The following is an 18,125-nucleotide window of genomic DNA, read 5'->3' as shown; positions in this document are numbered from 1 at the left end:
CATTAAAGCATGGAGACATGTCACAGAAGAGACACTACAAACATTATGAAGCTGAAAATGAGCGTAATATATCCTCTTTCAGTTTCCTGCATGCTTGCTCACTGTCACAGCTTTTAGGGGAAATGTAATAGAACCGAGGCAAAACACACCTGATCCTTAGTGTGAACCTGTGCTGAATTTGTCCCTGAAACATGATTTATTAGAACAATGTAATGTGTTTGTTTGACAGATAAAAAATGTATTTGCAAAACTAAATGCATTAGTTTGTAGATGGTGTTTTGGATTTGCAAACCACACTGTGTTTGTTAATGAATCATGAGGCATTTGTAAAACTTGTTTAGTTTGTTTGTGGAGTTATGGCGGGAAATTAGCTCCATAGTATGGGCCCTTAACCATTTCCTCCAATGGTGTTTCCCACAAGCTTGTGTGTACCACACCTTTGTTTAAGGGCGGGCCTTCATTTTGATCTCGACAACACATTAAACAAATGTTGTGACTGTGGTTGTGACGTTATCGCTATCACAAGAAGATCTACACTGACCTTACATGGCAAAGAACTCAAAAGTCACCCACACAGAATGATATTTCCCCGGTTCAGACACAATTTAAGCTTGTCTCTCTCAAAACATTGAAGTTATTTAATGTTTTGTAGAATAGAGTAGCATTGGTGCTATAGGCTTTAGAGGGTTCAAATATTATTCTCGTGGTATACGCTCAGTATATCACGGCTAAGAACCAATCAGATTGCTTGATTTGACTTGTCCGTTTTATAAACTTCAATATTCACTTGCTCAGGTGTTTCATTTCAATTTAATTAAAGGCTGATGATGCATTGGATGGTAAAATATAAATGCATGAAATGCATCAATTATCAGCAAAAAATGTGGACGCCTCAATTTCCTTTGAACTAACCGTATCAGTCTGAATCTTTTTGACTCTCAGGAGAATCAAAATGACTTATGTGTAAGATCAGATGATCAAATGCTGTGTAAATGCAGGCATTTCCTTCTTCCTATTTTTTTATTTTGGAGACTTTCTCTGAATTCCAATTTAGCTCCCGCCCCCTCACCTATTGCAACATGTTTTCTTCTGAAAGCGGAATTTGCTTTGGTGATGTCACCAGGCGCTAAGGCTTTAAATACCTCTGCAGAGCTGCCTGTCTCATCAGACACACACAACACACACGCATGACTACTTCTAACAGCCACAGAGGACTATCTGCAGAAAGACGACAGCATACTGCTAACAACAAACAAGGACACTATGGAAGAACAGCTCATGTTTGCTCAGAATAACCGTGAGCGGATCCAGGCTGTGGAGAACTCATTTGGGCCGTCTGGGAAGGCCTTGTCCCAACCGGGCCGGGTCCTGATCGGAGAGGGCCGGCTGATGAAGCTGAGCCGCCGGGGGCCACAGCCCAAAGCCTTCTTCCTCTTCAACGATGTGCTGGTGTACGGCAGCATCATTTTGAACGGACGATGGAACAAAAATCAGCAGGTCCTCCCTCTCGGTGAGCAACTTACAAATTCCTCTAAGGAGAAAGATAAAGCTTAATTGTTCCATAACCTTCGCGCTTCTGTAATAAACAACAATAAAGGGCCAAAACAGTTAGAAGCACATTTTTCTGCAATAAAGCATTGCCTTTGTTTGTTAAATCTATTGCAATCCGTTGCATTTATCAAACATAATCTTGTTAACACTTCTCTCTGCTTACATGGCATCACTTGCCACACCGTTCTGTGTAGGCCTAAATGCAAAATCATGTTGCACCTTCGTAGCCTTGTCCTAACAAACCCTTTTTGCATCATTTCAGAGTACATCCAGCTAGAGGACTTGGAGGACAGCACGAAAATGAGGAACCAGTGGTTATTGCGCACCCCACGCAAGTCCTTCTACATGGCGGCGGTCTCGTACGAGGAGAAGCGAGCCTGGATCGAACACATCGAGGAGTGCCAGTCCAGGCTGCATAGCGCCGGCTCCAGGCCAAGACCCGACTTCGCCGTTACCTGGATCCCCGACCAGGCCTCTGCGGTCTGCATGCGCTGCTCCAACAGCTTCAGCGTGGCCCACCGGCGACACCACTGCCGGAAATGCGGCTTTGTGGTCTGCGGGGCTTGCTCCAAGAAGCGAGCAGTAATCGAACACATTCACCCCACTAAGTCATTGAGGGTCTGCAACATGTGTCACTCCAGCCTTTCCACAATGAAACATCGAGCAGAGATCAAGGAGGAGTCTCGTGGGAGGGGGAGCAGCACCGACAAGATATGCTCCGATGAAGATGAGGTGGATTGGTGCAGTGAGGAAGAGGAGGCAGAGGAGCAGCTGGAGGCGCATGACCCCAGAAGATGGATGGACTCTCTAATGGAGACCTGGTCCACATATGTCTACCTGAAACCAGAGCATGTGAAGCCTCTCACATGAGTTGGACTAACATGGACACACAACTAAAGCAGCTTTGCAAGGCATTATGACTAAACAAAACAATACTTTATAAAGTCAAACTATTTTGTACATATTGAATTGAATTTGTAGGTTTCTATATTTTTGTTTCACATTTTGCTGTTTGTGGAAACTATTGCTGTGAAGTTGATTTTTTACACTATTTTATTTAAGGCTGGTTTCAGTCACGTATGTCTATGTTAATGTTTGTGCACTTGAGAGCATTTGGACCTGATGCATGCGTCACATGACAAATAAAGCAATTTCAAAGTCAAAATCTTTCTGTGATGATTGGAGTGTTACTACGGCTATCAGTCAGGATATTCTGTGCAACAACGCCTCTAAGATCTTTACTGAACAGAAAGACAGTCATGGTCAAATGGGCATCATACAGTATGTGGGTCATAAACGACCACAGTTGTTTTAACAATTCCAATATCCCCCATACACATTGGTAAGATGACTGTTATGGCCATACTATGTGATATCATATTCATTGTCCTATGCATTGAATACAGGCATTGCGATGCTAATTTCTCCATGTATAAATATACATATATATAGTTATAGAAGTGATTGATTTTATTTACCTCTAAAAAATGACGAGTTTTTTAAATAAGTATTCCCTTTGATCCTTTATCCATACCCTGACACTAGGACTTACTTTACCATAAGCAGCCAAACACTTATACCATGCAAATTCAGCATTCATATCTTATTAATACTAATACAGCACATTATGTATTGTATAATATACAGTACAATATACTGCAATGTTGTATGATTTGTCTTTGACGTTACATAAACTTTCATAGTTCCAAGAAGATGAATCCTCCTGACTTTGGTGAACTGACCGTTCCCCTCGTGTAACCAAGGTTGGATAGATAGTGATAAGCACACACATTTTCTTCACCAAGTCATTACAGTTCATCCTGTGGGGCTCTCTTTTTATCTTATGCTTTCATCAGGTCAATATTAAGGCTTCATCCTCGTCATTGTTGTCAGTTTGGTGTATAATCAAACATCTGCAAAAAATAATGACAATCAAATGTAGGAATCAGCAGGTTACCATGCTGACTTGTTTAGCTCATAGCCTTAAAGCTAGTGTTAGCATAGCAAGAACTCCCTTGGAAATACGCACAAAAGAAGGACCTGTGGCTATATCAAATGTTCATGTATGTACATGTTTTGTTCTCTTAGCTAAGGTAAGGCTATGAATAAAAAACATCATGATAGCATGACTTGACATCGTCCCTGCTAAGCTAGAGGGGGCTAATGTTTGCTGCGATGATGTAAAGTGGTCTCATTTGACAACTTTTAGCAACCACCCTTTTTAGGACACATTAAAGCTTCTGAGGATCGCCAGTGGGGTATTCACTGACGTATTTTATATCACAAAATGAAACTTGATAGGCTATCCGCAAAAACATTCGAGACGAGGGAACCTGAAGTGGTAAAAAGCTGACACATTTCCGTGTTTAGGAGTCATTCCCCTTTATAGTTGTCAAAGGTTTTTTTCCAGTAATAATTGTTTTAATATTTTTGTAGTAATTTTTTTTTTGTCAAAGGTTTTTTTTGTCCTTTTCTTTTGTTATCAGTTTGAGTCTCTTTGAAGTCATTTTAAGCATAATTGAGTTTCCCCGTTTCATAGTCCTCATGAGTCTCCTTGAAGCTGTTGGCAGTTTTTTTTGTCATTTTGTCTCTCTTTGTGGCTATTTATTTCTCTTTCTGGTCATTTTGAATCTCTTCCTGGTTGGTAAATGTCTCTTTGCTTAAAATTGTGAAGGTGAAAGCCCTGCGGACCTAGTGCTGCAAGCAAGGCAGTAGCTCTTAGTGTGACACTTGGTGATGTTTAACATGTTTGACCTGACTCTTGCTGCAATGAAAACAGTTCTGTCAGCAGTTCACTACTGCTGACAATATTCACAATATTATTTACATGTTTCAGACATGAGAGGCCTCCAAATACTTGGAAATAACATGATCTTTTTGGTGTTTTGAATATTTTTTGCATTTGATTGTTGATGTCACAATGCCGGCAATGTTTCCCTAACAGATAGAGAGGGGTGTGGCGTCTTACGGTAAAATGATGTGACTATCACTGTCATCATTAGAGTCTGGTATTTCCAGATTCCAAGTAAAAGTCCCTTCAGTGGGTAAACATTGCACACCAATGGATACGCTTCTGGATATTTTCCCACAACATACAGGTGCGCTATACAGTGGGGCAAAAAATTATTTAGTCAATAACAAAAGTTAATCTTAATACTTTGTTATATACCCTTTGTTGGCAATGACAGAGGTCAAATGTTCTCTGTAAGTCTTCACAAGGTTTTCACACACTGTTGCTGGTATTTTGGCCCATTCCTCCATGCAGATCTCCTCTAGAGCAGTGATGTTTTGGGGCTGTCGCTGGGCAACACAGACTTTCAACTCCCTCCAAAGATTTTCTATAGGGTTGAGATCTGGAGACTGGCTAGGCCACTCCAGGACCTTGAAATGCTTCTTACGATGCCACTCCTTCGTTGCCAGGGCGGTGTGTTTGGGATCATTGTCATGCTGAAAGACCCAGCCACGTTTCATCTTCAATGCCCTTGCTGATGGAAGAAGGTTGTCACTCAAAATCTCACGATACATGGCCCCATTCATTCTTTCCTTTACATGGATCAGTCGTACTGGTCCCTTTGCAGAAAAACAGCCCCAAAGCATGATGTTTCCACCCCCATGTTTCACAGTAGGTATGGTGTTCTTTGGATGCAACTCACCATTCTTTCTCCTCCAAACACAGTTTACCGTTTACCATTTTGTTTCTGGTGTCCTTTGACAGCTCTTTGGTCTTGGCCATAGTGGAGTTTGGAGTGTGACTGTTTGAGGTTGTGGACAGGTGTCTTTTATACTGATAACGAGTTCAAACAGGTGCCATTAATACAGTTAACGAGTGGAGGACAGAGGAGGCTCTTAAAGAAGAAGTTACAGGTCTGTGAGAGCCAGAAATCTTGTTTGTTTGTAGGTGACCAAATACTTATTTTACAGAGGAATTGACCAATTAATTAATTAAAAATCCTACAATGTGATTTCCTGGATTCTTTCCCCCCCCCATTCTGTCTCTCATAGTTGAAGTGTACCAGGATGAAAATTACAGGCCTCTCTCATCTTTTTAAGTGGGAGAACTTGCACAATTGGTGGCTGACTAAATACTTTTTTGCCCCACTGTATAGCGCACCTGTATGTTGTGGGAAAATATCCAGAAGCGTATCCATTGGTGTGCAATGTTTACCCACTGAAGGGACTTTTACTTTGAATCGGGAAACATTGCCGGCATTGTGACATCAACAATCAACAATCAAATGCAAACTGGCTGACTAAATACTTTTTTGCCCCACTGTACCTTAAAAAAAACCTCTTGTTTAACTGGCTTTTCCCACTGACGGGAAAACCAGCAGTGACCTCGGCTTTGACTTTGGAGTCAAACCTGTTTGACTCACCTCCCTCTGGCACACTGTCTACAGAGAACAATAACATGTAGAACTGTTTCTAAAAGAAGACACCTTGGAGCAGTGAACTGATTCACATGAGGAAATAAAGTCATAAACTGTCTCAAGGAAGAAAAGGTCTCCTGAAAGCCCGCTAGGGCAAGTGCAGTGCCGCAGTTGAACTTAACCCTTAAAATGTAAGAAAGAAAACATGTATCTCAACATATAATACAATATTAACAGTATTATAGTGTCTGGTTCCAATCCTCCAAACTTTACTTTATTTCAACTGGGTAAAATCGTCATACCAACGAAGCCATGCTCATGTTGCGACATCCCATCAAATCGTACTACCCTGGATGTATTGTGTAGACATTTCCCCTGCTGACAACTTGATGAGTAAATATGATGCAGGTGGATGTGAGCGCCTTTTATCCAGCTTTAAAGGTTTTCACCGATTCTCTCGACAACAATGGCAGATGTTCCCAGACGTGTATACCTGGCATTCAGGAGCTTTGGATATTTTAAATCTCCCCTTTCTCCCCTTTGTTCCATTATTCATCCTTATTATTCAAGTCAGATTATTGTTAAACAAATGACATTTTAAGGGTATTATATTTGCTCTAAAGAATATGTATTTACATAAGCATTCTTCCCAGCTATAAATTAGGCAAGGCAAGGCAAGTTTATTTATATAGCACTTTTCAACACAAGGCAATTCAAAGTGCTTTACAAAAAATGAAAGACGTTAAGAAAATGGCATTTAAAATCAGTCATTAAAAAGAAAAGCTAATAAAATAAACATTAAAAGAAAAAATACATGGATAAAAGTTACAGTGCAGTCTAAGATATGAATAGTTCAATTAAAAGCAGCGACAAAAAGAAAAGTCTTCAGCCTGGATTTAAAAGTAGTAAGAGTTGCAGCGGACCATGTTATGGTTCTATGTTCCTGCCTGTTGGCGTCAGCTGATAGAGGTGTTATGGTTCTATGTTCCTGCCTGTTGGCGTCAGCTGATTTTTTTATTTTTATTTTTATTTATCCTTTATTTATCCAGGAATGTCCCATTGAGATACAAGATCTCTTCTTCCAGGGAGTCCTGACCAACACGGCACACAACAAGTTTCAACATAAAACAAAGGCATTAAACAAAAAAAACATACAATTCAAATATAAATACAGAAGGCCATTTGTGCAGTGGCAAGAAGCATAATCACATCAGCAATAGCATCAGGTAAAACAGTTACATGTTTCATGAAGGGCTAATCGTAGCATACCTTTAAAAGCATTTACAGTAGGAAGTGCCTCTAGACAAAGTTTTACTTGCAGTGTATTCCATAAAAAGGGAGCATAGTGGGAGAATGCAGCTTTACCAAGCTCTGACTGCATCAAAGGAACATTTAAAAGCATCCCATTTGCTGCTCGTCTAGTATTAAAAAAGCAAGTATAAAATGACAGAAGTCTGGAGATATATAAGGGCAGCTTACCTAGCAATGACTTAAGGATAAAAATCAACATGTGTGATTGTCTTCTTTGGTACAGAGAGGACCATCCTAAGGACTGATACAAAGTGCAGTGGTGGGTGCGAGAGCCTGCACCCGTTACAAAACGTATAGCAGTATGGTACGCAGAGTCCAGCTTTTTAAGCAGGGAGGAAGAAGCATGCATATAGATCACATCGCCATAGTCTAATACAGACAGAAAGGAACTCTGCACAATTCTCTTCCTGGCTTCAGACGGGAAACATTTCCTTAAACGAAAGAAAAAGCCCAGTTTAGGTCTAAGTTTTCTCAGTAGGTTCCCAATATGAACATCAAAGGCCATCTTTTCATCAATCCATAAGCCCAGATATTTGTAGGATGCTACTTTGTCAAGGCATGTCCCTTCCAGTGTAAGAATCGGAGGGACAGCTGTATTAGCTCGAGAGCGAGAGAAGGTCATGTACTTGGTCTTTTTTGCATTAAGGACCAGTCTTAGCCTTAGCAAGGAGTGTTGCAGTGTATTAAAAGCATCCTGTAGAAGCTCTATAGCCTGAGTTAAAGAGGAAGCCACTGTATAAACAACTGTATCATCGGCGTATAAATGAAACCGTGCTGGGTTTATCCCATTTCCTAGTTCATTTATAAAGATGGAGAATAAGACAGGGGCCAAAATAGAGCCTTGTGGAACACCTTTGTTTATAGTAAGAGCAGCTGAGGTATAATCTTCTACTGAGACACACTGAGTTCTTTCAGATAGATAGTTTTTAAACCAGCTCAAAGCCATTTTGCCAAGACCTATGCAGCCAAGCCTCTGCAGTAGCAATGCATGATCCACAGAATCAAAAGCTTTAGACAGATCAACAAACAATGCTGCACAGTGTTTTTTCTTGTCTAGTGCTTCAATGATGTCATTTGAGACTAGCATAGCCGCTGAAGTAGTACTATGGCCTGATCTGAAGCCGGACTGAGACTCGCTAAGAATATTATGGTCAGTTAGAAACTTTTTCAGTTGTTCGTTTACAAGAGATTCAAAGACTTTGGCCATTACAGACAGTCTGGAAATAGGGCGATAATTATTTAGGTCAGAGGGGTCTCCGCCCTTTAACAAGGGGAGAACCATGGCCGACTTCCATGAGCTAGGTAATTCACCAGCATAAAGACTGAGATTCAGAATAGAGGTTATGGGTTCTGCAATCAGACCTGCAGCAACTTTGAAGAAGAACGGCTCTATCTTGTCTGGGCCTGAAGATTTCTTTACATCTAGGCTCATTAAAGCTTTGTGAACCTGAGAGGTCAAGATGGGGGCAAAGGTGAACAGTTGATCAGGGTCAAGTGGCGGAGGACCTGGCTCTCCTTCTGCAGCGATCATCCCTGAGTTGCTAGAATCAAAGATTGAGCCAGCAGAAATAAAATGATTATTAAAGCTGTCTGCAATATCCATTTTGCCCTTGATTTCACTCTGATTTACCCTTAAGAGATCAGGAAGGCTGTTTGGAGTGATAGAACCTGAGGAGGATTTAACAAGTTTCCAAAACTTTGCAGGGTTATTCAAATTGTCATGTATTGCATTAAGATAGTAGGCACATTTAGAGTTTTTAATCAGCTTAGTGCATTTGTTTCTTAATGTCCTATACAGATTCCAATCTAATGGAATATTCGATTTCTTTGCTTTAGCCCAGGCAGTGTCTCTCTGTCGAATGAGAGAGGATATAGAATCATTAAACCAGGGGTTGTCTTTACCGCTTATCCTAGATGTCCTAAAAGGAGCATGCTTGTCACATATAGCCAAGAAGGTGGATTTAAAATAATTCCATGCTAACTCAACATCGGTCATAAGTGAAACAATGTGTAAATCACTATTAAAAACATCATGTAGAAACGCCTGCTCATCGAAATGTTTGAATCGCCTCTTGTGAATGAAACGTGGCTTTCCTTTAGGGATCTTACAGGTTCTCACACAAGCAATTGCGCAGTGGTCGCTTATATCATTACAAAACGTGCCTACTGCGGAGAAACGCTGAGGTGCGTTTGTAAGAATAACATCAATCAAAGTGGACTTCTCTAAATCTTTTTGGTTTAACCGAGTTGGCGAGTTAACTAGTTGCACCAAACAGAGAGAGTCACAAGTGTCCTTGAAAGAGTTTTGTAAATCCGTTTGCCAGTCCCAGTTTAGGTCTCCGAGTAAAACCATCTCGGATTTAGTCCAGTTATGGAGAAGATTGGAGAGTATATTCGTGGCTTCGCTTGAGGCAGCGGGCGGGCGGTAGCATCCGATCACTATAATGTCTGAACCACTTGGGAGCAATAGTTTAATTACAGAGAGTTCAAAGCATTTTGGTTTTGTTAGGGATTCGATGCAGGTGCAGTCTAAATGGTTTTTAACATAAATCGCAACCCCGCCCCCTTTTCCCACACGGTCTGTTCTAAAGACATTGTAATCTTTTATATTTATCATATCATTTGTAATCGACTTTTTGAGCCACGTCTCAGAAAGGACAATGATATCAGAGTCAGTCGAATCGGCCCATATTCTGATGGAGTCCATTTTATTAATCATGCTGCGAACATTAAGGTGAAAAAGACGTAATCCGTCTTTCGTTCTAAACTCCTCTGGTGTTTGCAGCTGAGACAGTTCTGGGCCTGGATTCGGTTTCACGTTACCCGACATCAGGAGTAGGAGAATTAGAAGCCAGGTCCTCCTCGCTGGGCTGGTCGGCTTGCCGTCGCAAGTGCGCGCTGCATAGGGGGAAAGTCTCCCATTTCCCTGGGCCCATAGACAGCGTAGTCCTCGCGGCAGAACCCCGGGTAGATGAGACGTCCATGAGAGAAGGTCCTCCGCGAGCAGCGGGGTTGTCATCATGGCAACAACTCTTCCTAAATCCGGGGAAGCCATGGTGCCTGGGGTAGGCCACACATCAAGCGCAGGTGTGTCTTGTGGGTGTTCAGCGTCGGGAGCGACACCGGTCCCGGAGATCCCCAGCACCAGGTAGCCGACCAGGTAGAATAGCAGGGGAGGTAGCCACATCATATATAAAATAAACTCCTTAATGTTTCTTGATTTATCGTCCAGTTAAACTTGTCCTCTCTGACTCTAAAGTCTCAGAAAGTTGACGTGAACTTTATAAACTTTATAAACGTCTTCCTTTTGACCGAAGAACAACCGTCTGATAGAGGTGTCATGGTTCTATGTTCCTGCCTGTTGGCGTCAGCTGATAGAGGTGTCATGGTTCTATGTTCCTACCTGTTGGCGTCAGCTGATAGAGGTGTTATGGTTCTATGTTCCTGCCTGTTGGTGTCAGCTGATAGAGGTGTTATGGTGCTATGTTCCTGCCTGTTGGCGTCAGCTGATAGAGGTGTTATGGTTCTATGTTCCTGCCTGTTGGCGTCAGCTGATAGAGGTGTTATGGTTCTATGTTCCTGCCTGTTGGATCAGCTGATAGAGGTGTTATGGTTCTATGTTCCTGCCTGTTGGCGTCAGCTGATAGAGGTGTTATGGTTCTATGTTCCTGCCTGTTGGCGTCAGCTGATAGAGGTGTTATGGTTCTATGTTCCTGCCTGTTGGCGTCAGCTGATAGAGGTGTTATGGTTCTATGTTCCTGCCTGTTGGCGTCAGCTGATAGAGGTGTCATGGTTCTATGTTCCTGCCTGTTGGCGTCAGCTAATAGAGGTGTCATGGTTCTATGTTCCTGCCTGTAGGCGTCAGCTGATAGAGGTGTCATGGTTCTATGTTCCTGCCTGTTGGCGTCAGCTGATAGAGGTGTCATGGTTCTATGTTCCTGCCTGTTGGCGTCAGCTGATAGAGGTGTTATGGTTCTATGTTCCTGCCTGTTGGCGTCAGCTAATAGAGGTGTTATGGTTCTATGTTCCTGCCTGTTGGCGTCAGCTGATAGAGGTGTTATGGTTCTATGTTCCTGCCTGTTGGCGTCAGCTGATAGAGGTGTTATGGTTCTATGTTCCTGCCTGTTGGCGTCAGCTGATAGAGGTGTTATGGTTCTATGTTCCTGCCTGTTGCCGTCAGCTGATAGAGGTGTTATGGTTCTATGTTCCTGCCTGTTGGCGTCAGCTGATAGAGGTGTCATGGTTCTATGTTCCTGCCTGTTGGCGTCAGCTGATAGAGGTGTTATGGTTCTATGTTCCTGCCTGTTGGCGTCAGCTGATAGAGGTGTCATGGTTCTATGTTCCTGCCTGTTGGCGTCAGCTGATAGAGGTGTCATGGTTCTATGTTCCTGCCTGTTGGCGTCAGCTGATAGAGGTGTTATGGTTCTATGTTCCTGCCTGTTGGCGTCAGCTGATAGAGGTGTTATGGTTCTATGTTCCTGCCTGTTGCCGTCAGCTGATAGAGGTGTTATGGTTCTATGTTCCTGCCTGTTGGCGTCAGCTGATAGAGGTGTTATGGTTCTATGTTCCTGCCTGTTGGCGTCAGCTGATAGAGGTGTCATGGTTCTATGTTCCTGCCTGTTGGCGTCAGCTGATAGAGGTGTTATGGTTCTATGTTCCTGCCTGTTGGCGTCAGCTGATAGAGGTGTCATGGTTCTATGTTCCTGCCTGTTGGCGTCAGCTGATAGAGGTGTCATGGTTCTATGTTCCTGCCTGTTGGCGTCAGCTGATAGAGGTGTTATGGTTATATCTTGTTATGCAGCATGTTGATGATTCTCTCTGAACTAGCTAAATACACGGGTCTGGGTAGAGTTCTTCAGAATTGACGTGGCAACTCTACCGTGAAGTCAGAACCTCTGGCTCTTGGACTTGTGATGTGAATTCTCCGGCCGAAGCTCCAAATAAACCATCAGTGTTTGACATCAGAGCTCCTGCTCTCCCCGTGTCTCTTTGAGTCTGTGACTCCTCCTGCATACACAGACGTTTCCCCCACACTTTGCATCAGTAATGTTGTGAATGCAGGGCCTTTACTTGCAACAGAACATTTGATGATTGCAGTAAAACTATTTTTGTTTAGTAAATGTAGTATTTGCATGCTTTCCCACCCCTGATGGTCTAAACATGAGCATGGTACATGAGAAACTGCAGCCTGTGAGCAGGTGTTAGTGTGAACCACCACGATTTCAGATAAACAAGAAGGAAATAACGAGTGTGTTAATCTATGATTTAGAAACACGTCACTCGAAACACTGTGGTTGGCTTTTCTAAGAGTTTAGTTCCTCTTTATTGAAACTGCTATTCTAAAGAAATGCAGTTTCACATGAACCTTACTCCAAAGGAAGACACCCGTTTCCTTTATGTCAGGGTTTTCTTCTCGTGGTCTAACACAGGTGCATTTATTTTACTTTTTATTTATTGACATCGTTTATCCATACATGACATTGTTCAAATACAAAATCATTTTTTTCCCTATGAAATACCGTAAAGCACAAATCAGTTTCTTTTTTTTACACTACGGAAAAACGAAAACAAAATGATGTGTCTAATGAATTCAAAGTCAAATTTCAATTTGTCAAATTGTCAAAATTAAGTCAAATTAATAATAAAAAATAGATTAAAATAATAAATAAAAATAACAATAATATATAATAATAATGAAAGTTCTCACTTCTGTACGTAGCTCTTATAGTTTCAGTTTGTATGTTATTTTGATGCAGTCCATGCTTTGATTGCTATACAATACAAACATTTTGTACGCTTAAATAGAACTACTAAACATCTGTAAGTGTTTGAGTGCTCTTTGTTTGCCTTATGACCAAATATCTTGCAAAAAGTAATGACATTCACATGAGGAACGGTGACACGCTAAGCTAAGTTGAAGGATAATGATGAACAGCATAGGGTCTTAACCCGAGCACGAGTGATTGGACCCTACACTCCAGTCACTTAATTATAAGTGGGTCTAAAAGGACCCGTATTAGAATAATATGTGTTTTTATGCCCTTTTGGATAAGAAAAATCACTTGTATAATATTTAGTATTATATTTTCACACTAGAAATATTTTATATTGAATTTTTCACTATTTATAATTTTCGAAAAAAAATTTACATTTTGAAAAAAAAGTTTTGAACATATTGATGCAAATATCTCCGCTTTTCTGAGACCCTCACAGTATTCCAGTCCCTTTTCAAGACTCATCTCTTCTCCTCTTGTCTACTCATAGCCCCCCCCATCAATCCATGCCAGTTGATCAAGTTTGATAGTCCTATACCCCCCAGCCTAACCTTCCCTTATATTGTAAAGCGACTTTGAGTCCTTGAAAACCCCTATACAAATATAATGTATTATTATAATTATTATTATTATTATACTGACAGGTATCAGATCTTGCTGTGTAAAATAATCTTCCTGAGAGGTGTCACTTGTGATGTAGTCTGTGTGGTCCACAGTGAATGTATTCCTGACAGCAACAGGTGATAAGAATCAAAGGTTCCCATAGGATCCCATAGGAAATGCATGCGGGTCATTTTTGACCCACTTATGGAAGCTTGGGCTAGTGATACAAAAACTACAATTTCTTAAAATGTTTAAAATTTAAATTTAAAATTTGAATGACATGACCTCCAAAACATGTTTTTTGAGGAATAGCTGGGAAATGAAATGATGAAAAAAATGTAATTACAAAGATACTTCAAGAAAACCACCTCACCGGGTCCAAAAAGACCCACTTATGAAGCTTGGGGTAGTAACACAAAAACTACAATTTCTTAAAATGTATTACATTTAAATTTTACATTTGAATAGCATGATATCCAAAACATGTTTTTTGAGGAATAGCTGGAATATGAAATGATAACATTTTTGAATTACAAAGATAGCCTACTTCAAGAAAACCACCTCACCGAGCCACTTATGCATCTAAGGGTTAAAGTCAACACATTAGCACGCTGACTGATTTAGCTCGAAGCCTCAGAGCACAGTGCAGCCCTGCATCATGGGTAGACTGAAACAAATGGCCCCTGGGCACAGACTTGCAGGCGCCCCTCCTGTCCTAGGCACAACACAAACAGACTGTACTTTAGTTGTTTAACCTGTTTTTGTTCTTCATCGTCATTGCGCATCTTCTGTGGTTTTGTTTCCTAACTGTTTATTCTTTCTGCAGGTTACTTTCAGCCTCACCAAAGAGAAGACTATTTGTTGTCATTTTGTGCATCCTCGAGGTGGTTTTGCTTCAATTTAAATGTTAAATTCTGTATGATTGTATTCTGTTTTAAATGCACATTGTTCCTGTAACATACTTGAACGATGTTGTCTACTGCACTTGTATGTTTCCTTAATGTTAAGTATATTGTATGTTGCATTGTTGGGAAAGCTTGAGACTGTTCATTGTCAAACTATGTTGTAAGGATTGTGCATCGGAAAAAATAAAGGGACTAACAAGGACTATGAAAATATTCAAAGGCTTTGTGTGTCTATGCTATTTAGCATATCTGTGCAGTTTGTAGTCTTTCTTTGTAGTTTTATTTCTCTTTCTGGTCATTTCCAGTCTCTCCTGATTTGGTCTGAAAGCCAAACATGGCTGTAGCTCTTAGTGTTGTCACAGGGTGGGTAAGGAAGGTAGAACACAAGTGTCAGAACTAAACAGCAAGGCAGGATCAGAATAAATCTGGAACAAGGGGAGCAGGCAAGGTGAAAGATAAAAGATAACAACAAAATAACAAAACTGACTTGGGGAACTGGGGTAGCAGAACCAGGAGGGCACACGAGGGATCAAGATGTGTTCCTAACATGTAGGCCCAAGTGCTGGCTGTATTATTCCAGCATGCCAGGTGATATCATAATCATGCTGTGAGGTGGCTCTGCGTGTTTGTGTGTGCTAACTATAGTCATACCGTGCAGCTGTAGTTGACACATCAGAACGTGGGTGTGGCAGTGTATTGTGTTTTTTTATTTGGAAGGCTCATGTTTTTTAGGCCGAAGAGTAGTGCAACATCGTAGCCTCAAACCACCCTGTGGTAATTCTGCACCGAGAGTGATGCAATCACATTTGGAAATAGATATATTAAGGCAGGTTTACCATCACTCTCTGTACGGAGGCTCAGTCATTGGTACACTTTTATCTATAAAGCTTTGTTGGGTAAACTCCCGTATTATATCTGCTCTCTGATCACACAGAGAGTTGCAAGCAGCTATTGTCTGAGGTCACATGATGTAGTCTTGTTAGATGTGCCAAGAGCAAGGACTGACTTAGGTAAGACAGCTTTTATGTGCGCAGCTCCACTTGCTTGGAACAATCTAAAGCAAGAATTGAAACTGAGCAATCTCATTCCTCCGCATGTTTTTAAAGCTAGGCTAAATTAAATGCTTGCTGATACAACGGGCACTTGTAAATGTCTATAACTATGTATCCTGTAAATATAATGTATGATGTCCTTTATTGTTTTATGTTTCATGTGGAACCTATATGCTGCAGGTCTCCCTTGAAAAAGAGATCTATGATCTCAATGGGACCAATCTGGATAAATAAAGGTTTGAAATGAAATGAAAAATACGGGAGTTTGCCCAACATAGCTTTATAAATAAAAGTGTACCAGTGACTGAGCCTCCGTACAGAGAGTGATGGTAAACCTGCCTTGGTATACAGTGTACAGTGATGTGTAAGCGCTTTACAATTTGTGACAAATCTCAGAGCACTGTGATACGCAGTATCCAATTTGCTCAGGTAATTGGCAGGTGCATTCATATACAACAAATCCCCATAGTCCAGCACAGGTAAAAAGGTCACAGAGCCTTTTCCTGGCCTCAAGCGAGAAACAGGACTTGTTTCTGAAAAAGAACCCTAGCCTAACCCTCAGTTTTTTAAGCAGGTTATTGACATGAAGTTTAAAAGTAAGACAATCATCAAGCCAGATACCAAGGTATTTGTAACAGGCAACAACTTCAAGTTGTGTTCCTTGCGTAGTTACAATATCTAAAACAGGCTCTGGTGTCTTTTTTGCTTTTGAAAAGAGCATTACCTTGGTTTTCTCCACATTTAAAAGAAGCTTTAATTCAGAGAGCTGAGTCTGAATAGTGTTAAAAACAGCCTGTAATTTAACACCAGCCTCCTTAATGGAGGGACCTGCACAATACATCACAGTATCATCCGCATAAAAATGTAAAGTAGCTTCATCCACATTATCACCTACGCTGTTAATATATATGGAGAATAAAAGTGGTCCTAAAACAGAACCTTGTGGTACACCATTAGAAATGTTTAACCACTCAGAAGACAGTCCATCAAAGTGAATACATTGGGACCTTTCAGAGAGGTAGTTCACAAACCACCCCACTGCAAGGCTGGATATGCCAATACTGAGTAGCCTCTGCTTTAAAATGCGATGATCAACGGTGTCAAACGCTTTGGAAAGGTCAATAAACAGAGCTGCACAACTCTGCTTATTATCTAAAATACTAGTAATGTCATTTACCACTTTCATTGTCGCAGTGATGGTGCTGTGTTGCTCACTTTAGTTGCTTACTCCCCTGAATATATTTGTTGACACCCCTTGGTCTCCTATTTGCTATATTATTTGTGTTTATGGGGAAGGGGTTGGTGTTAGACGGGGGAAGCTAAACCAGTACAACCACCACTGTTCGAAATGGGGGGGAGCCAGGGGGAGCTTGGCTCCCAAAAAGAGGGGGGGAGCTCCCCTGAAGGCCGACTTTGAGATAAATAGGGGGAGCCCAAACAAATCATGCATAATTGTGTCACACAGATTAGAAATGTTGAGTTTCTGTAAATAAAAGTTCTTCAAATAAATAATAGTCATTGTTCATTACAGTTTCTGAATATTTGTTTTATATTTGTGAATATGTCTGGGTGTTGCCATCTGTACAGTAGATGGCGGCGCTGCATTCTTCACGCTATACTTACGTTGCTATGGTTACGGTGGCAATGCCGGTGCGGTATTTTTAATTTTCATATTGATATTTTTTTAACTCTGGCTTAATAAAAAATATGGCGAAAGGAAAACAGCCAAGCCTCGCAGCTTTTGGATTCACAAGCAAAGGAGTCTACAAATGACAAGGTGAACGGAACAACTTTTGGTTGGCCGGCTGTAAACGGCGTTAGGGTCCAGTTTGACAGCTCCACACCGAGGGAGAGGCCTTTAGTAGCAGGATGTGCACTGAAAAATAGGGCTCCCTCGAAAGCAAATGGGTAATTCGAACACTGACAACCACTCACACCAGACACACTGAGAAGGAGAGATGCTGAAATGGAAAATAAATGGATTCATCTTGACAAATGGATCATCGATCTGCATTATTTGTGGGTTAAAATCACACCCCCGTATGTTGGAAGCAGGATTTTGCCTACACATTCAAAACAGTAACTTGAACAACATAAATGCATCATCTTGGTGAGCATATCTGTGACACCAGCTACACTTGTAAAAGTCAATTGTAATGTTCTTTTCCCCTGTGCATGAGTCCACACAATGCACTCACAGTTAGACATGAGTCACTGATAAGGCGATCAACAGCGCCCCCTACTGTGCCCTGTCACTATATCAAAATATGTTGGAGCTATAGACAATTGAAGCGCAAGTGTTACATATTTGATGTCACTAAGTCACAATTGGTGTAAATGTTCTTCTTTGAATACACACACATGACAGTTAATGCCAGAATGTTACTACATTATGTGGTTTGAGACAACACTGATTGTAAATGTACACAATGTTTTATTCATGAACACTGACTGTGCTACAGAGGTCTACTTTATGATCATTGGAGATTAAAAGGTCTTCATACTTCTTACCTCCACCTGTTATTTATGCAATTGGAGGTGGACATGTAACAAGGTTGGCAA

The 18,125-nt window shown here is 41.1% G+C and overlaps 1 protein-coding gene across 1 annotated transcript; it reads left to right on the top strand.

Moving 5' to 3' along the window:
* The first annotated feature begins 1,171 nt into the window (after positions 1–1,171).
* On the top strand, positions 1,172–2,716 carry plekhf1 (pleckstrin homology domain containing, family F (with FYVE domain) member 1). The gene is made up of 2 exons (XM_034108694.2): positions 1,172–1,510; positions 1,814–2,716. Exons 1-2 carry the CDS (start codon positions 1,264–1,266, stop codon positions 2,419–2,421), a joined length of 855 nt encoding a protein of 284 aa, XP_033964585.1. The 5' UTR covers positions 1,172–1,263; the 3' UTR covers positions 2,422–2,716.
* Positions 2,717–18,125: the final 15,409 nt, after the last annotated feature.

The sequence above is a fragment of the Pseudochaenichthys georgianus genome, chromosome 3 (assembly GCF_902827115.2).
Source record: "Pseudochaenichthys georgianus chromosome 3, fPseGeo1.2, whole genome shotgun sequence".
NCBI lineage: Eukaryota > Metazoa > Chordata > Actinopteri > Perciformes > Channichthyidae > Pseudochaenichthys > Pseudochaenichthys georgianus.
The sequence above is the reverse complement of the archived record's forward strand: the minus strand, read 5'-3'. Positions and strand labels throughout refer to the sequence as shown.